Source organism: Excalfactoria chinensis, chromosome 2, assembly GCF_039878825.1.
Source record: "Excalfactoria chinensis isolate bCotChi1 chromosome 2, bCotChi1.hap2, whole genome shotgun sequence".
Lineage (NCBI taxonomy): Eukaryota > Metazoa > Chordata > Aves > Galliformes > Phasianidae > Excalfactoria > Excalfactoria chinensis.
The window spans coordinates 33,407,087-33,427,329 of record NC_092826.1 but is presented as its reverse complement, the minus strand read 5'-3'; the positions used below and the strand labels follow the sequence as shown (position 1 = coordinate 33,427,329).

Below are 20,243 nucleotides of genomic sequence, written 5' to 3'. Positions count from 1 at the left end.
CTGCACCCCCCATGCTTCCCTATGGGGCTGCAGGGCTGGGGGCAGCACCCAGCACACTGCTCAGCTCCACTGTTCTCTTTCATTGGCAGCCCCCATCACCAACTGCTGCACTGGCCTCATGGCAGGCTACTGCCGACCTCCATGTATCCATCTGTTGGCTAAAAGCACCCAGTCATACAGAGATGCATACCTATTTCTGTGTATGTGTATCTATATGTATATGTGTATGGAAGCACCTGTGCTGCCCAGAAGGAAGAATATGCATAAGGTAGCAACAAAAGTGTGTAGTAATTGCTACCATGTTGACACACATGTCTGAACCCTACATGTATGTGTGAAACTGCTCTTTAAAACAATCGCTCATATTCGGTTGAAATGTAGCATGCTGCTATGTGTATTTAAGATTAAAGGTTTATTCTGAAAGGTTGTAATCCTTCCAGGGAGATTTTGTTGATATAAGACTTCACTGGAAAGTAATTGTGGGTTGCACAGGTTGACCTTTGCAGGGTTCAGATCTGGCCAGCTGAGAAACACGGGGCACCCATTCAGTAGGAAACCCTGCAGACCATCTCAGCGAGCATGCAAGTTCAGGAATTTATTAAAAGGTTACTATTAGTGGTTCAGTCGTCAAAGCTGGGGATGTGGCATTTTTACATGGAGTGAAATACATGATTTAATTATACTAAAATGGAAAAGAAAAAAAAAATTAAGGACAGGCCTTCTGCACAAATTGGAGGCAGTGAAATGCTCTTTTGTGCCTGCAGCTCTAAGGAGGCTGTGATGCATGAGAAGGAAAGCGACTGACTTAACTCATTGGGATTCAGGGAACGACCTGCCCTCTTTTGGAAAAAAAAAAAAAAAAATAGAAGAAGAAGGAGAAGGAGAAGAGTAAGTGTGCGTGTGTGTGTGTGCGTGTGCGTGCGTGTGCGTGCATGTTCGTGTGAGAGAGAGGGAGAGGGGAGGGGGAGACACACAGTGCTGCTTTCCTGAGCTGCCGCTTCCCAAGCAGAAGCTATCTGGAGAAACGCAGCGTCTTGGCTCTTTCCTGCATTTACACAATGAAACCACTGCTGTTTTTATTCCTGCTAACGGGCTGCTTTTGTTTGCATCCACTCCGAGGCATGGATGATGGGAACAAACAAGTGCTTAAAATCAAATAGACAAAAAAAGAAGAAAAAAAAAAAAAGAGAGAGAGAGAGAGAGAGAGAAAGAAAAAGCCCAACTGCGCTGGGATGCTGGGATGAGGATTACTCACTTTAGCTCTGACTGTAAGTACAAATCTCCTGCTGCATTTCTGTGAGCTACTGAGAGACTGTTACAGTTTGGATTTGAGTTGTTCAGGTTTGGCTTGCTTTTTTGTTGTTCTCTCTCTCTTTTTAATATCATTGCCTCTTTATCAGCCTCCCGCCGAGTTACTTAAATAAGGCAAAATCCAGGAGAGGGAGAGTGGCCCCGCATAGAGCGAAGCAGAGAGGAGTAAGGAGCAAAATGCAGGGAGGTAGGGAGGCAGGAGACAAGGGCGGGAGGCAGGGAGGTAAGGAGGTAGGAGACAGAAGATAGGGAGGTAGAAAGGTAGAAACGGGGAAGAAAAAGGCAGAAGGCAGGAGGCAACTGAGCTGCGGGAGACCTGCGGTTGCAGGCAGCATGCTGGAATGTTGGGTCTCGGTGGTGCTAGGGGCACAGGGGTATTTTCAACATCAATTTGAGGGCTTAGTTGGCCTGGAAAGGCAATTTTCTGGTGCAGGTCTGTGTGTGCCTGCATGCGTGCATACACATCCTCAGGCAGCGTGGTATTCCTTGAGTTTCTTTGGTGCAACGTGAGCACACCCAGCTTGAAGGAATGCGACGGACAAAACACCTTTTCATCTGGTTTTATTTTGTTGTTGTTGTTTGTTTGTTTGTTTGTTTTGAGATTTTGTTGTTGTTTTTTTTTTTCCTCAAGCGTACAAGTGACAGCAGGACTCTTCCCGGCAGGACTTGATTTAAATAACCAAGATAAAAACTGCCTTCCGCTCTCCTCAGTCAGCCGCTTTTCTCCCCCTCCGCTCCTTTCTTCCTTTCTTTACATATGTGAGCATTCCTGAGAAAGCGGATCGGGCAGAGGGAAAGGCTTTTGAAACGGTGGGGGAAAATGTAAGAGAATTCAGAGGGTCCGGGCTTTCTTTGTGTGGTGCTGAAGCCGCGGAGCTGCTTTGTGCTTTGGAAGGAGAAAATGGCGAGTCCTATTGTGTTTAGGCCATTTTCTTCCGGTACAAGGGTTTTCCCCCAAATCCTAAATACCTCAGGGCTTTTTTGAAAGAAGTCTCCCAGCCCACGAAGAGTGAATGGCTGCAGCTCTGCCTTTTCCCCAGCCAGTAATGCCTCCTGTTCGAAAGAGCCCACAGATTACTCCTCGCAAGGCGGCTGCACAATTCCTACAGCTGCTGCCTGCAGAGCCTCTCTCGTAGGAGCAGTAATTGGAGCTGCTCTTACCACGTTCTTCAGTTCATGGGGACAGGTTATGGGAAGAAAGGACACTGAAGAAATAATGACCTAAGAACTGTCCTTGTTATAAAATGCTAAGGAGAAATGTTAGCCAGCTAGGGGGGAGAAAATTCATCAGCAAAAAGACTTGTGAACCATGGTGTGAGGATCTGACTTATGCATTAAATTATTTAAACTTTATATATATATGTATATGCGTGTTTGAGTGAGAGTGTATGTATGTGCATATGCATGCAGCCACACAGATGGAGGATACTTTAAGATAGGAAAGAGGTTGTGTAGATTGTTAGGTTTTAGAGTATATTTATTCATTGTCGGCAAGTTATTCCCACTGTAATTTGCAAAGAAAAGACAGTATGCAACGTTTCATGTCACCCTGGAGGCTATACCCCTTACCGAAAGTCGCCTCTGAATTTGTACTTTAATCCGTTTAAGAAACAATTGAGAGTGCGAGGTTTTAAGACCGTTGTCGGTTATTAACCTCTTTTCTTTATAACATAGGCTAGCCCAGGCAACAGTGATTAAAAGCACTTTGTAACTGGGGAGCTATCAAATAAACCCCAGAAAAGGCAGATTCCAGCCCTCTCCCTTTTCAAGGTGCTGAATAAAGGCATGTATCTATGATTACTACCAATAATAATGGAGCAGAAGCGGTCCCTGAGCTCTTGACGGCAGCTGCCGACCCTAACAGCGCCCGACGCCCGCCCGCCGGTCAGCACCATGGACAGAGCGCGGGCGTGCGGCGGGCGCGGAGCGGCTGTCACCCCGCGGGGACGCGGGGTCACCCGAGCTGTCCGCACTCACAGGGCGGCGGGATGCCCCGCCGGGCCGCCCTCCTCGCCTTCCTTTCCTTGTGACTGACAGAGTTCCCGAACAAAAGACTGAAGAAATGACATTTAGAATCTTCTGTCATGAGAGCAAGCGCTATTACAGTGCCACGCTAGCGCTTTCTCTTCTTACTGCATGTAAAACAAGCAGGAAGATTTCTCCATTCTCCATAAGGCTGGGTTTTTTTTTCCCCCTTCTTTTTCCGAGACAAAAATAAATCTACTGCTCAGATCAGCTGAATGACAGTGGTGTAAATTAAATTGATTTTATCAGTGATCAAGTTCCACAATTGGAAAAATTAAATGCCACTTTGACAGACAAGGATAATATGGAGCAGATCTATAAGGCGGCTCCTTTGAACAACAACAACAACAATGTCAACCCAACAGGAGGCCAGGTAGTGGTGATCCTTTCTTCCTCATCCTGCTCTGTTATGTCACATCATTAAGTTCGCCTTTCTGCAGCACCAAAATGATTGAGACCATTGTTTGATGCAAAGGGACTGACAGTGATGAGTCATGGACTTTATGCCACAGCAAAGGCATCAGACAGACATGGCTCTCAGGCAAATTTCTCCTTTATTTTGCTCGTGCTTCCAATCGGACTCCCCTTTCAGATGCACTTTGCTGCCCTTCCAGCTCATCCCAAAGCTCTGCAGCTGCCAGCACCAACACAGAGCTGAGTTCTGAGAACAACAACCTGTTCTGTGTCCACTTAGGAGTGGCACAAACACACACATGAAGTCTGTAGGACAGAAAATCTGACTTCTGTGCCTCCCATCATCACTTCTGAGAGGAGGCCTTGAGTGACCTCAAGGCTCTGCAGAGCACCGCAGTGCTCTGGAGCCGCAGAGTGGGCACAGGGCCGTGCTGCCCAGCGCCTGCCTGTGCCGCAGTGGGGACAAAGCCCAAGAAGGCTGTGGACACACAAGAGTTGGGGGTGGCAGTGGTGCAGTGAGGAGGGATCGGTGACTGTTTTGGGCAAGTGGCCTCTGAGTGAGCCTGGGAGCTTACTGCTCTTTCTTGCTCCAACTGTATGGATTCATGTGACATTGAGGTTGGGGAGGTGGGAGGAAGGCAGAGTGGGGGGGAGGGAGAGGAGCCGGAGGGAAAGGGGAGGGTTGAACTTTCTGCCGGGCTCGGCTTTTCACACCTTTCTCTCCCCATCGTGCGAAAGGACGTTTGGGGAGGGAGCGGCCTGGCAGGGTCCCCTCCAAGAGGGTCCCCCTCGACCTTGCAGGGACCCAGCCGGGTGGCACAAGGCTGGGATTGTGCCGGATTTCAAGGACACGGGAGATGATCGGGACTTTGGGAGCCAACATCTGCCTGGCTGGTGACGTCAGCAGCCCCGTGTAATCCTCTTGTACTGAAGGCAGATGCCTTATTTGTTTGGCTGGAGAGGCATTAATCCCTAATTCTGGAGCAGCAAGCGAGGGGGAGAGACCGGACCGCTTCTTACCCCCCGACAGCCGCTCACAGGGCTCTCCTCCTCCCTGCACTCTGCAGCTCCGGTTGGGCGTAGGACGAGCCAGCCCTCGGCAGGTTTGACCATATGTTTTTTTATTACTTTATATATATATATATTTGGAGAGGGGTCATAATTTCTTTTTCTGCTTGTTGTTGTTCGGATACTTGGATTTCTCCCCATGGACTTCGCTTTTTGCTCTCCTCAAGCTGAGAAAGAAAAAGCAACTGCTGTGTTGATTTTTATTCCCCTCCACTCTCATCCATTTTCCTCCTTTTTTTTTTTTTTTTTTTTTTTTCTTAAAAAAAAAAATAGATTTTTGGGGGGATGGGGGCAGGCTGGATGTTTCCGCAGTACCGGTCAGGAGTTCGCCCTGTGCCCGTTCCCATCGCGCCGCAGAGCCCCGAGCGCCCGCCTGCCCCGGCTCTGCGGTGATGGGCGTTTCGCCTCTGTGCTCGGCCGCAGAGGCTGGGGGCTGGCCGGCCCCAGTTCCGCGTCAGTCCGCGGCCCCCCTCCGTTTCCCTTTCCATCCCTTCCCTTCCTCCCCATCCCCTTCCCTCCCCGCCCTTCCCCTGCTCTGCCTCCCCCCTCTCTCCCTTTTGTCATTGGCAACCGCGCGGCGTGCGGGCTCCCGGAGCCCGTCCCTCCCCGCCTGCCTTTCTAATTCTCTCGCTTTGTCTCTTTTCCAGGCGCCCGCACGCAGGAGCCGTGCTGCCGAGGGCGGGCCTGAGCCTTCTGCCCGCCTCGCCCCCGGATGCCCCGGCAAGCGGCGGAACAGCCCCTGGGAAGCCCAGCTCGCCGCCGGAGCCCAGCGCAGCGCAGCCCTCTCCCTCCCGGGCCCAGGCCCCCGGCAGCAGTCGAGGTCAGCACGCACGGTTCGGGGGGTCCGGCCGGGTCGATGCACCCGGCGCGCCGGCGGCACAGGGGCAGAACGGTCCCGTCTTGAGAGCTGAGAGTCGGCTGCAACCGTAACAATAAGAATACAAAGCGTAGTCTGGTTTTTTAATTTATTATTATTTTTTTAATTATTATTATTATTCTAATGAGTTCATCCCTCATTTCCTCGCTCGCACAGCTCGGTGTAGGCAGGCCAGATGGGCTGCCCCGACCCTCCCGGGAAAAGGGCAGGTGCGAGAGAGTTACATTTTTTTTTTTCCTCTTTACAAAGCGAGATGCCACGTCCCGGCCTTTCGCTTCCCCCCGCCGCTCTCGGCCGGGAGGAGCGGTCCACCCCGGGCTGCGGTTCCCCCTGGCCGAGCGGGTCCTGCGGCCGTTGTGCGCTCACAGCCGTCGGGGCGCTGACGCCCGGCAAGGACGAAATTACATCCTGGGAGTGCGCGATCGGCACACGCTTCATTTCTGTGATTTTTCTTTTTAGTCTATTACGTGCTTATCGAACAGCTTCCCGGGCACTGCAAACAGCAGATGGGCGAGTAGGAAAATTGGAGAGCGAATTACACCCAGCCCAGGATGGGACTGCGGCGGAAGGGAACCGCCTTTTTTATTATTATTATTCCTTTTTTCTTTTCCTTTCTTTCTTTCTTTTTTTTTTTTTTTTTTTTTTTTTTTCCTTTTTCTTTTTTTCTTTCTTTCTTCTTATATTCCCCCCCCCCCCCCCCCCCCCCCGGAGATCCGTCGCAATTCTATTTCCAGAGAGAACGCGAGTGAGCGCTCCCAGGCTCTGCCTCTCCGTGTTCACAGCGGACCTTGATTTAATGTCATACAATTAAGGCACGCGGTGAATGCCAAGAGCGGATCCTCCAGGCGGCATTAAGGAACTCGCTAAGCATAACGTTACCAATAAAAGCAATAGCAGATTGTCTCGAATCAGAAAGGAGAGGGGAAAAAAAAGAGCAGTGATGGGCTCGGAGCCTGTACTCACCTCTATGGGACGCGAGGCAGCGATAAGGCGGCTCTGTGGAGCGGTGGCGGCGATTTGCGAGGCAGTGAGTTCCGACTTCTCTCTTTCCTGGGCTAAGCCATGTAACGTCGCTTAATGGGAAATAAATGCATTTTTTCTGCTATTAATCACCGCGAGGATCGTTCTTTGCGCATCGCCCAGGAGGCAGCGAGAGGTGCCCAAGGTCCCCGCACGCTCAGTGCAGAGGACGAGGAATGCGGGCCAGGGGACCACAGAGCTGCGTGCGGGACAGCGCTGCCGGCGGCGTTTGAGCTCCGAGGGGCGGCGGGAGCATCGCGCGGTGTGGGCACGGCGGGGGGAGAGCGGACCGCTGCAGGAGGTCTGTGTGTGCACAGGGCCGGAGCGGTGTGCGATGCCGAGGGCCCGGGGGAGGCTGGCGGCGGGGGGGGAGGAGGCGGCGGCACCGAGGCGCGCGTGGGGGGTAGTGCATGCGCGGCCGGGGCAGCGGAGACGACTCTGCTGGAGGTGGAGGCGGCAGCGGGGCCGCTGAGGTGCGGTGAGCGGAGGGTGCGAGGAGGGGAGAGGCCGCGGGGCTCCTGCGGCGGCGGTGCCTTTGTTCCGCGGGGTCCGAACAAAGGAGCGGCGGAGCCGGACCGGGCCGAGCCGGGAGGGACGGCTGCCTGCGCTGTCCCTGGTGCTGGCGGAGGCTCCCGGCAGCACGGCTCGGGACCGCGGGGAGAGCGTCCCCCGGCGGGACGGGCGCGGAAGGAAAGCGGGGATCCGGACCTGTCAGGGAGCGGCTGTGGGAAGGGCTGCGTAGCGGGTCGGCCCTGTGCGCCGTGCCCCTACCCCCACCGGGTCCACGGGAGCGTCACCCAGTTCATTCCTCCCTGCAAGTCCGCCTCCGGACCGGGGTGAAATAGCTGTGGTGGAAGCAGGACGCTCAGGAGCTCCGTCCCGCTGTCAGTCGCGCTCCGGCCCCGGTCATCGCCAGGCGGCGCAAGGCACCGCGGCTGCCCCGTTCTGCGCTGCCCGCTCCCAACCGCGGCACTGCCGGGGAGATCAGAGATGTCCTCAAAGACCAGATAAGGCAAACCAACCCTGTAACAATAATAGCAAGAGTAATAACGATAGCAGTGCTATCCACTCGGGGTTGTAGTCCTTGTCTCCTTTCTTCTTGTGGTCAGTAAAGAACAGTAATCACGGTTCTATTTTTTTGCCAAAGATTAGAGTGCAAACTAGAATGGTCATCTTCTCTGCAAAGGTTTCTTGGCCTCTCCATTCCATTCGCCTTTGAATTGTCCTTGTGTGGGCCAGCTGACAGAGGAGGCACATGAGATACTCTTCCCCTGCATCCAGCTCAGCAAATTGGGATTGAGTCTCTCCCAATGTGCTGTCTGCTCCTGCTGTGCTACAGACTGGTTCTCATTTTTAGCTTTGAGATCTCTGTATAAATACAGATCTCTATATGTGCACAGATTTGCACATCTGTGTGTGTTTATTTAGCTTTAGATTGTAATGCTAAACTTCTCAGTAATTCTTGTTCATATTTCCTTTGTAAGACCTACAGTTTCACAGGATCTCAGAGGGGCTGAGCAAGGAACAGAGCAAAGATCATCTTCACCTGCTTTGTGCATGAGCCAGAAAGAGTCGCAGACCAGATTGACCCTTGCGCAGGTAGAGAGCGGGGAGGGCTTTTAAGCACCATGTGTGACCTGAAATGCCCAGTTAAACTGTAGGATTGCAAAGCTGAGCTGATCTCTCTTGCATCAAGTCACTGTGCCCACCATAACTCATATTTTTTTCTTGCGAGCAGAAGCTAAAGATTCATTATAAATAATATACAGTTCCATATCAAAAGAGGTATAAATACGTACATGAAGCTGCCACTGTCAATCTCCCAGTGCATGCTTTAAAATATTTCTTAAAGCTTGGAATGAAACAGAGTTTCTTTTGTTTTGTTTTGTATGTTTTGAGAAGACGAAGCCTTCTTCAGTGAGATTTCCAAAGACGTGGAACACTGACACTTTCTCAATTGCAGCAGCAATAATAATGGTGGTGATGATGATGAAGCACATGAAAAATGGATGTAATTTAAGATCTGATCTAGCAGAAACCTGGGTAATGCCTCAGTGCATTTCTCACTCTGATGTCATGCTGCAGCAACAAGAATACTGAAGTTCTGGTGGCGGCTGCTGGAAGTGACCGGTATTTAATATTAACCACTTTCCTTCCTACTTTCAGAAAGGAACGAAAACCTTGCTCTCAACAGCTTTTCCTCTGGACGGCCTGATTTCCGACACCAACCCCATCATGGCTTCCCACGGCGAGGAGAGCACTCCCTCTGAGCCCCCTCAGCACTAAGAAGCCTTAAGACCCTCCTCCCTTTCAGTTCTCCCCATTTTTCCTTTCTGAAGCGATGCACCCCCGTAGCCAAGGGAGCGGAGAGCGGCCGGGCCGCTGCAGGGCACGGAGCCCCGCAGTCCTCCGTTGTAGCGCCCCCTGGCGGCTGCGGTGGGCTCATGCCGCAGCACAGCCCGACACTGCGCAGCTCAGCGCAACGCGGAGCCGAGCTCCCTCCGCGGCGGAGTTGGAGCACCTTCGAGAGTTTTGCAGCTCAGAGCCGGACATCTTTTAATGGTTTCCCTTTGGAAATCAAATCTATGCCTCTCGAGCAAATTCCGTGCTGTAGAATACGGGCTGCAAGACAAACATACAAAGGGCTGTAGTAGGGCCACTGAGGTGACTTAGGGCATTGCTGTCCCCCAGAAGCCTATGGTCCTCCTACTGCAAGAGGCAGTGTCAAGTTATTGCCTAGTTACAGAGATGGGCTTTCTTCAGAAAGTTAAAATGAAACCTTTAAATGGACTTAAGAATCAGACTAATTAAATGCCTACATTTTGTTTTATTTCACCTGTCCTCCTGTATTCAAGGGAGCGGCTATGAAAACGTGTAGCCCCACAAGCTGCAGGGCCCAGGTAAGTGAGGCAGCGAGCAAAGCAAGCCCTCCACAGGACAAGCACTTTCCCATTGCCTGCACCAGCACAGCCAGCCCCGGGAGCAGCACATTCCGCAGTGCCTGCGCCAAGAGATGTAGAGCTGAAGCAGTATCCAGCATCCAGAGGCCTGGTGCACAACTACAGTGAGACAATGTATGAGCCAGCTAGCAAGGTATGACATGAGATTCATTTCCACACTCTGCACAAACCTCTTTTCATTTCTTTTGTATTATTTAGCTCTGTTGGTGCTGATGAATTACCACAATAACTGAGGAGTAAGATAATAGCAGATAGCAATTTGCACTGTAAAGTGAATTAATTTTCTTTTAATCAGGCATTGTTAAATAGCATGGTGGGAATAGAGTACAGTGCTTCTTAATGTTAAGTATTTGCTTGCCTGAAGTAGCGCTAAAAAAAATATGACCGCTCTAGAAAAGCCCTGCAACCACAAAAGAAGGGAAAGATACCAAATCTGAAATGCACTGCTGTGATAAAACACAACTGAAGGACTGTTTGATTTACCGTTAACACCTGGAAATAACCAAACTAACTTCGTGTACTTTTCATGGTTCGGTTAGCTTATAATTCACTGTATTAAAGTAATTCTGTTCATTAGGCAGAGAAAGTACAGGTTGAGTGTTTAACAATTTTAACTTAAATACTCACTTAATACTTAGCCAAAAGTAGTTAAAATCTAATCTAAGGTTGTTATTTGAGTCAATAACATATTTTACATAAGCGTTCCATGCAAGAAAATACAAGATGAAACATTCTGCTTACAGCAACAAACTGTGTACTTGTAAATTGATCATAATGAATCCAGCTGGTAACAGGGTTAGTAAGCAAAGCAACAGCACTTGTTTCTTAACAATCCCACCACATAACTGTGGAGCTCTTTAAAGACATCTCTTTACAGTGCATGGAACAGGGAATAATCTTAACATTGGTCTTCCCTACCAGGAATTTTAAAGCACGTAATGATTATGCGCCATTTTATGACATTTTTTTTTTTTTTATGAAGGAAATGTTTGGTCTTTTCCAAACATAAAACTTCTCTAATACAACATCCAAATCTCACTAACCTGATCTGTTAGAGATACTGAATGTATATTAGCCATTCAAAGAGTAATGTTTTGATTTACTGCTATATACCCTGAGCACGAGGCAATGAAGTGAGGGAACACTATTTCAGTGAACATTATACAGATCACATTAAAATGTTCCTACATCTACACCACTATTTTTCATACTCATTTACTGTTGTTGTTATCTGTTCTTTCTTTGGATTATATACTTTCTGCCTACAGATATTCATGGATAAAATTAAAAGAGCAGATTTGATGGTAAACTGAAAGAACGTTCTTCAATTTTTTACCATATACCCTTTCAGGTAATCTGGCAATTGGTGAAGTTCATTACAAAACAAGGATACAACTTTCTTAAAATTAACAAAATCCTATTAAACATGGTAAAATACAGTAATAATAATAATAATAATAAAAAGAGTCTGTCACTAATTAAAGCCATAATTAGTAAGACGTTGACCTATTTTAAAGATTTTTGTAGTTCCTCATCTCTGTTCCATACAGGATTCTAAAGATCAATTAGAATTAATTATTTGCTTTAAAAGAGTGCCAAAAAAAAAAAAAAAAAAAAAAAAAAAAAAAAAAAAAGACAAAAAAAGAAAAATCCAAAGTTTTTCCCTCTTTCTATTTCTTTGGCTCAGTATCAGTCAGTTAAAATGTCAGATTACCTACCTTAGTTAAATCAGTGAAAGCAGACGCAGTATACAGATCACAAGTATTTCTGCAGTACTTAGAAAGCCCAGACTTCTAACTGAGCAGGGAAAAGGAAGAAAGTTTATTTTATCACTATCAGTATAAAACTGAAACGGTGTATGTGCCTATTCAGACAGATCTTCTGCATTTACATCTTCACAACCTCAGTTTTAGTATGCTTGATGTTTTCACAAGACTCTTAAGACCACAAGCAAGGTTTAAGCATGCAGGATGAAGATTTGAAGCACATAGGATGTAATACACATTTGGAAAGGAATTATTTCCTTCTTTGCATGAAGCCTTGGTTCCAGCTGACACTGCAGCACTCCCTGCAGGCTCCTGTTGTGCTCAGGCCCTAGAACTGTGCAGTGGGGTGAGCGCATGTGTGCTCAGAGCCCCAGTGACCAACATGATACTGCAAACACTTGAGCTGGATGTTCATACTTATCACATTGCACAGGTCATGGGTACCAGTATTCATATACTGCAGTAAGTTAAAATATTACCTAATGCTATATATGTGCATAACAGAGAATTAATTCTGTATTAAAAGGCAAGATGTTCAAGAATAGCAGAAATGGACCCCAAACACTTTTCCTGATCTGTGAAAAACGTCGGACTTTTCAAACATTACCTGAAAATGGATGTAATGACTTCAAGGACTGAGAACAGTAGAAATGGAATGAGATGTCATGCAAGGATGTGGAAGATCGCACTCTGGAGTTAAAGAGATTATTTCCTGTTATAAGTTAGGACTGCAGTGGCCAAGGGAAGTAGGTGGAAAGTATTTTGGCATTTGATTTGATTGCACAGGATCTGCATGTGATATCCACCCAGGAGGAAAAAGAAAAAAAAAAAAAAAAAAAAAAAAAAGGCCACTGAGCTGCTATTGTGGGCAATTATTTTATGCTATAATCCCATGTGCAGTTGAGGCTTCACTGGGTATATTATGTGCAGTCATAGTCAGAAAAAGAAAAAGGGTTGCCGAGACAGCATAGGGAAAAAAGAATCCTCCTGTGTGTAAGGTGGTTAGAAGCAGATGTCTTAGCTAAGCAAATGAAGTCAAAGGAGGAGGTGTGATGGCTGTTTGGAAATGTCTAAGAAGAAGGAACATCAGATTAGGCAAAAAAAAAAATGGTTGTGCTCCATTGTGGAAGCACAGATGCTGTCTTGGAAATAAATAATGTAATCTAAGCATAAAGAGAGGTAAATACATGCATACTCATAAGACTAGTGGAGGTGGGGAACACTGACTTGCAGTGGGAGTAACTGAGTTCATTTACTGAAGATTATTCTGATCCTTTTTTTTTTCTTTCCTAACAAGCTGAAATCTCAAAAAAATCTCAAAAATAAAAATAGAAATCTAAAATAAAAGATTAGTTTGAAAGAGGGAACAAGAAAAAGAGCAAATGACCAAGGGCAAGAGAGCAAGAATACGAGAGAGAGAGAGAGAGAGAGAGAGAGAGAGAGAGAGAGACAAGGCAAAGGAGAAACAGGAGGGAAGGGAAGAAAGATGTTTTCAAATAAAAGGAATTTTTCACAACAAACTATTTTAATCCATTCATTTCAGTTGGGTCTTTTACCAAAATGTGCTCCATCACTATTTGATTTCAATGAATCGGCACTTTCTTTCGTACTGAAAAAAACTGTTACAAAACCCTAAATCCACTACTACACAAATACCCCTCTGTTGTTTGAAGTTCTCCTTCACTTGTGATGCCTAATTTGCATATTGATATAAGCTTAAATGTGTGAAAAATATGGTAAGCTTACAGGAACAGAAAATTGGACTACGTTCTGGCTTGTTTATCGTTGCTGGGAAGAAATTCTCACTTAATGTTCTCCGAATCAAAGGATTCAAAAGCTTTTCTCTATTAATTTTTGTGATTTTAATCACAGAGACAAGGAAAACGCAAAGCCTCTTTTTCTTTGCTAAGTCATGTGGACTGAGAGAAGAACTTCAGCTATTTTTATTTTCTGCTGACCACACAGAAGCAAAGAATTCAACTCACGATTAAATGTGCATTTGAGCTCAGATGTACTGGATTTTGTTTGCATGGTCATTCATACAGAGGAATATGTAAGTTCCAAAAATACATACAAATAAATTATACACCTAATATCAACTTCATTAATATTAATCTATTTTCAGGTAATCACTGGTTCATACAGGCATGTTACATCATAACTGATCTTCAACAATACGTAACAATATTTGTGTTAACATATTTTTATTTTCCCTCAATTTTTTGAGGCAAAGTGAACACTGGAATAGAAGTCATCTAATGATGCAAAAGTCCAAGGAAATCATAAATGCAGGAACATGAGTGGTTAGAACTGAATGCTCTTCACTTCTGTTACCATCTCAGTCTACAAAGATGACTGTGCGTCCAGATACAGCACATGAGCCTTACACATGACGACTGTTCTACGGCTCACAAGTGGGTGTGAAGGAGAAGAGAAGGAAGACTACCCAAGCCAATCTAAATGGAAACAGTAAAAGTGCCTGGAACATAATAGGAGTATAGAAGATGACTATTCATTTGAATGAATTCAACTGGTCCTGAGTAGAAGGGAGAACGGAGATATTACACAAAATTAAGAGAAATAATTCTCCAGCTTCAGAAGATTGCACTGCAACACAGAGAAATGCAGAAGTGATACAAAGAGCAAAAGGACTGTGAAAATTGCACTAAAATATTTTGGTTTGTTGTTTTACTTTTTGTTTGTTTGCTTGCTTTTGTTTTTAATTTATACTACATTTTCTTCAATTGTTTATCGACATCCTTTCATGTTGAGCTTAAGACATTCGTGCAAGCAATTTTATTTCAAACAAACATTAACATTTGGTAGGTAAGCACAAAAATCCCCACATTTTTATATCTTCACATGCATATGTTGTCACTGAATTTACTTAAGCACCTCATTCAGTCAGAGTCTGAACAATCCAGTTCAACAAGCAAGATCCACAAACATTTCAAATAATAAATAATGACTTCAAAGAGCTTTTTTCTGATGCAAACTGAAACATACACTGAGCATATTAGAGAAAGCTGTGTCTGTTCATGCATAGGTTGGATTCTGGACCACAACATAATTTTCCTTAACCCATATGAAGAAGGATGAAGGGAAAACAGACAGGGATAAACCTTGAGAACTGAAGCTGTGATTTCAAGTCAAAGTCTGCCCCGATGGAGCCTTATGGAGGGATTATGAAAGGCTTCTACAGAACAGGAAAACAAGTCCTTTTGTCCTATATACATCAGAGAAGTAAGACAAACAGAAAGACCTGGAAATGAGAAAGATCAGTAAAGGAGAGCAGTAGATTAATCCAGGCAGGAAAACGCAGAAACAACTCCCATGAAGGATTTGCAAAGATGAATTAGAACAAATGTGAGAGAAAGTTGGACAGCCATGTTAAATAATTATGAAATAATCACTGTAGAATGAGCAGAAAAAAATCTGTCTTTGAATTTGTTACAGTTATTCAGAAACATTAAAGTATTGCCTCATCAGCACACATATTAATTAATGTAACATGAATCAGTGTAATGCATAACAGATTTGCGTAAGCTGCCTATATGAAATCTGATGTTTCCCTGTTGTGCTTGAGTTCACATCTCTATATTTTTCTTGATTTAAGAAACTGTCCTACTTGCAGTTACTGCTTTTCTGTCAGAGAATGATGGAGTGGGATTTCAGTCATCAACAGTGCTCAGCTAAGGAGTCAAATTGTGTTAAATGAGCCTTCTGCTGTTTCATGAGATGATGTTGAGCTTAAACACCTGAGTTGTGCGCAGGATTTTTCTGCCCTACTATTGCTAGGAGAGATGGCATGTTTACAGAGTGATTGCAAAAGTAAGGAGTTAGTGGCCATCATACAGATGGTTCATGTTTTCTGAAGGTTCTAGAGAAACACACAACAATCCATAAACCAACCAAACAAGCTAACAAACCAAACAGGCACCTGGAGAGGTAGATAAGCAGCTACTACTGAATTTCTTACATTTTCCCTAACAGTGAGGGGAAGTTTAGTGAAACAGAGGTTCCTACATGCTCAGAAATTGTCCAAGCTCTCCCAAACAAGCAGCTTCAGGAAAATAAAGCCTTGAAAAATGCACAGCAAAACCTTAAGGTGAATAATGAAGAGTGACTAAATATTCTTTACTTTAGAAAATCTTCCATATTCTGGCTTTACTTTGAAGTTTTCAAAAAGCATTTGGAAAGGTTCGTCACCTGTGAAAAATCACAGCTTGGTGGAAAATATCTGAATTTATCATTTTGATATGATACCACAGGGATACCCAACTACTGAAGCAGCAGTTTTAAGAAGTTTATTTACCCACTTTTCTTCCTCTGAATGTGATACAGCAAGACTAACTACCCTTTCTGCAAGGCCTGCAGAACCAAGTCAGCAGCCTCAAACAAAACTATTGGCAGACAACCAGTATCTCAATTCACAGGAATCTATAATCTCCCAACTATAAACACCTCACTGTGGAGAACCGTAGGAATAGTAACTTGCATTTCAGTACCAGCACTCAGTCCAGACTACCAACCTACAGCACATAAGATCTGCCTATTCTGGCAGCAGCGGATAACCATGCATATGTGTGTCACACAGTCATCTAGCTGTGTCCCCCATGCCAGGCTGTGGGCAGCACAATAGAGTTTGTTTAGGTTCCACTTAAAGCCTCTCTGTTCCCAGAATAAGAAAACTGTGGCAACCGTGGTACTGGTTATTATAGAAGCTCTGTCATTGGAAGTGATTAATAATAAAGTGGAACATATACTTAAGTGTGCCAGTCCCTGGCAGGGCAGATGAGCAGCATTGCAAATGTTACATTTTCAGGACCTAATTCATGTGATTCTATCTGCTGCTCAGTTACTTTTCTGTATAACTGTATAACAAAGTAGGGATGGTAGAGACTGCTTAATCAGGACAGTCTAACCTATGGGCAATTATCCAAAACCACATATTTTCTAAATTCTGAGCAGAAGAGAAATGAAGCTTAAGAGCTCTGTAGGGATCAGAGCTGCTAACCAACTTATAAGAAGGGCACTGGGGACTGGAATGGGAATAATAAGAAAATCTGGATATTCAGCATGAAGAACACTCCCAATTTAGCTACAGCTACATACAAATTAAATTTGTATTTAATGTTAATTGCTATAGAGTCCACTTTAAAACTTCTCATGGAACAGTGCTGGGAGAAATTGTATAGCCAGTGATTTTTCTCTCTTTTGTTATTAGTGTGACTGAGAGGAGGAAACTGGGTCAATCACATTTGGAAGTTCAATCATGCAACCAGACTGTCCTGCTAGCTCCCCCTTTTTCAGGTTACAGCATCATGCTATGTGGTTATTTATTTCCATGTGTCATATTTAGGTATCACATGTATTGTCTACATAGTGATAAACACACATATATTTACAAGACATCTACTAAAATGAAGAGGTCTGGAGAAGCCATATAACACTGAATTACAAAATAAGAGGGAAAAAAATTCTTCCAGGATGCTCCATCCTGTGCTTTCTTCCATTATTCTGTTGATAAAACATAAAGTACTTCCAACATATTTAACTTACTTAAGTCTGAAGACATCCTTGATATTTACACTTATTTCTAATCCAGTTCCTTTGTTACTGAATTGGTTTAGAAAAACTTCTCTGTTCAGGAAAGCACTTTAACATACACAGAAGGACATTCTTAAAGGTAAGTGTGTTCCTGAGTAAATCTTAACATTTAATGTTAATAAACACTCCTTAATAAACCATCACATTCAATATGTGTTTGCAATGCAGTGATGCTTTTATACTCTTTCACATTGCTCAGCTTTTACTAGTAAGACAAAAAATAGGACATGGAAAGGTGACTTCAAATTTTTGTAAGTGAAGTTTAAAATGGCTTTGAAAACCTCATTTTCAGAATCGCAACTTTGGAAAATCAATTTCACCATGATAAACTCATTGTCTGAGGATCCACCATCGGTAATTATTTTGGAAATCTTGACTTATAGACAAGCAGTTATATCCATAGCAACAAACAACTTGGCTTCAAGTTTGATGCAGCAATGACTGAATTGTGAATAGTTGTTGGGATTGATCACAACTGATATGTGCAAATGAGCATGGGTGTGTCTGTGTTTGTATGTGTATAAAGCATGAGCCACATAATCTCTCAAGGAGGGAGTGAGCTCCCTTTCCACAGACTCTGTCGGACAAGGCTGTCTGAATGCAAGCAACGTGTTCCTGTAACACTCTCATCACGTATTCTCTTCTTCTGCAAAAATCATGTGTATTAAATTGAAGAATTGGGCAAATTTTGTGACCAAGGACCTCAACTGTGGCACAACAAAGGTAATCCAGAAACAGGCAGTGACTGAGCAAGGGCATTTCCACTTTTCCTGTCAGTGTTCCTAGCCATGAACTTGTGCTCTACCACTGCTCTTACATCTGTAGAGGTTCAGTGTGAATCTCCTTGCAAGACTGTTGTGAAACCTGTTCTCCTCATACAGTTCAGCAAATGGTACCTCAATGTGCTATATTTGCACAGTTGAAGGAAAAGCATGAACAGTGAATAAACAACAGGCAATAGTCAAAGGTAACAGAGAAAATGCCAACAATGTCACTAGAATCTATAGGATCTAGAGCAGACCTTGATCACTGGTAATGTTTTATATAAGTCCAGGGACAATCTAAACTCTGAATTGTTCCTTGGTAGCATAATTCAACAGATGTCCTGAAAAGCAGTCTTATGCCAGAAGAACTTGGAGATTATCTAAATGCATGTGGCATTTAAATTCAATCAGCTGTACTTGCCACACAAGAGGGATTTATCCTCTCTTTGCATTTTTAATTTTATAATGGCTGCAGTGATCTTAGGTGTATCCCTAGCGTACTTAATGTCTCATTTGGTATATAGAGCAGAGGAATAGAATAGAATAGAATAGAATAGAATAGAATAGAATAGAATAGAATAGAATAGAATAGAATAGAATAGAATAGAATAGAATAGAATAGAATAGAATAGAATAGAATAGAATAGAATAGAATAGAATAGAATAGAATAGAATAGAATAGTTGGAAAGGATCTACAGTGATAGAGTCCTACCAGACCACTTCAGGGATAATAAAAATAAAAGCATATTATTGAGTCCTCTCGAATACTGAAAAATGGAGGGCATCAACCACCCCACAAGAAAGTCTATTATAGTGTTTGATCATGCTCAAGATAAAGAAATGTTCCCTAATGCCTAGTCTGAGCCTACTCTGGTACAGCTCTGTGCCATACCCATCCTACCATTGGTTCCCAGGAGCAGAGCCTGGCACCTCTCCCTGCTCCCCTCTCAGGAAGCTGCAGAGAGCAGTGATATCAGTTCTCTGCCTCCTCCAGAGTGGACACTCTCACCCAACATTGCTTTGCTTTTATATTATGGAGAAAAAGACGGCGAGCAGTACAGGCAAGACTGCACCAATGCGAAATGTAGCAGGATCATCATGTGACTGCCTGGCTATGCTGTGCTTGATGCATCCCACAAAGAGTTTAGCTCTTTATTTTCTTAATAAAGAGAAACTGGTTAAAAATAAATTTTTTCAAAAAAGTGGACTGAGATTTCAAAATTCATTCTAAAATTTGTGTAAAAAAAAGAAATAACATTTATTGTATGTTATTGGAGGGGATGTTACATGCCAAAAAACCCATTTACCCATGCACAAAAGAGCAAAAGTCATCTCTTCCCCCTGCAGCTCCCTCCCACCCCACCCCCCAACACCCCAGTCCTTCTTACTAAGCCCCCCTTCCAAAACAGAACAGCCCAGAGGTCAGACCAAACACAACAGAGACACCCAGGTCAGTTTTGTCTCTGCAGAATTTCCATCTTGTTCCCTTCAAGTCTTGCTATTGAAGTTTTCTCAAAGACAACACAACCTCTTCTTCCTCAGCAGTGAGAAATGTGCCCTTGTGTGCCATGTTGCATCTATTTGTGTAGCCTCTCCCACTGTGAGCATTTGGCAAACCCCCATTTCTTGAGAAACTGCATTTAGTTTGTGGCATTGCTACAAAAGTAGACTGTGAAAGCAGCACTTCTACAAACATGCCAGTAAAAATCCCAAGCTAGAAATTTTGAAGATGATGTCAATCCAATATTCCTCCTACACACGTGAAACCAAAAATTGCCATAAAGACTGCAATAGATTAAAATTCTTTTAAATGGGCCGTTACAGTAAATAAGCAAATTAGTTCTTAGAACCACAGAACACAGATCCAGTCAGAACAGTGCAGAAGAGTTGAATTACATCAGGCATATTTTCAAGCCTGTTATCAAAACTATCAATCATGTCCCATCTAACAAGAATCCTGCAACATTTTAACTTCAGCAAATACAGAAATTGTCATAAGGAATGAAGATTGCTTTAAAATTGTCTTTGCTGTGAAGCACAAAGTTTGCACTCATGTAGTCGTATGCGTGTTCAATGACCTCAGACAACCTGCAGGAAGATGTAAACAAGATAAAAGCTGTCTGGAGCTACATGAGCTAACCACAGCCTGCCTGTGGACTATGGATATAATCTCTTCATTTTGTCTCAGATAGGCAGGAAAGAAAAATATTCTCTGTTACTTTGACGACAGAAGCCTCAGAGATAGATTGAAGATCCCCAGTCAGAATGAAAGATGTTACTCAGCTTTAACGTGGTGCTGGCAAACTTCGCTCAGATGGAGGTATCAGAGCCAGAGCTGTAGCTATCCCTCGTATCAACAATGTCTGGATAATCTCAACTGAAAACACTAAAATCTGTCTTTCGACTATAAGGAGAACATTCAGGTTT

General features: G+C 44.3%; 1 protein-coding gene and 1 long non-coding RNA gene across 4 annotated transcripts; both read left to right on the top strand.

The window, feature by feature from the left end:
* The first annotated feature begins 852 nt into the window (after window positions 1-852).
* On the top strand, window positions 853-6,334 carry LOC140248393 (uncharacterized). The gene is made up of 3 exons (XR_011902834.1): window positions 853-1,268; window positions 4,552-4,853; window positions 5,466-6,334. It is a non-coding gene; the product is annotated as an uncharacterized lncRNA (long non-coding RNA).
* Window positions 6,335-6,433: 99 nt separating this feature from the next.
* LOC140248816 (uncharacterized) lies at window positions 6,434-18,945 on the top strand. 3 transcript variants are annotated; one of them, XM_072329862.1, is made up of 3 exons: window positions 6,434-8,845; window positions 9,571-9,808; window positions 13,669-18,945. In XM_072329862.1, the coding sequence occupies exon 1, from the start codon at window positions 6,773-6,775 to the stop codon at window positions 7,553-7,555; it is 783 nt and encodes a 260-aa protein (XP_072185963.1). In that variant the 5' UTR covers window positions 6,434-6,772; the 3' UTR covers window positions 7,556-8,845; window positions 9,571-9,808; window positions 13,669-18,945. The 3 variants fall into 3 exon arrangements, with proteins under 3 accessions (XP_072185963.1, XP_072185961.1, XP_072185962.1); XM_072329860.1 differs by lacking the exon at window positions 13,669-18,945 and adding an exon at window positions 11,548-12,871 and having other exon boundaries at window positions 6,434-9,808; XM_072329861.1 differs by lacking the exon at window positions 13,669-18,945 and having other exon boundaries at window positions 9,571-11,280.
* Window positions 18,946-20,243: the final 1,298 nt, after the last annotated feature.

Coding starts and splice junctions, on each gene's coding strand:
- LOC140248816 (XM_072329862.1), top strand. CDS start 6,773: ATGGGAAATAAATGCATTTTTTCTGCTATTAATCACCGCGAGGATCGT.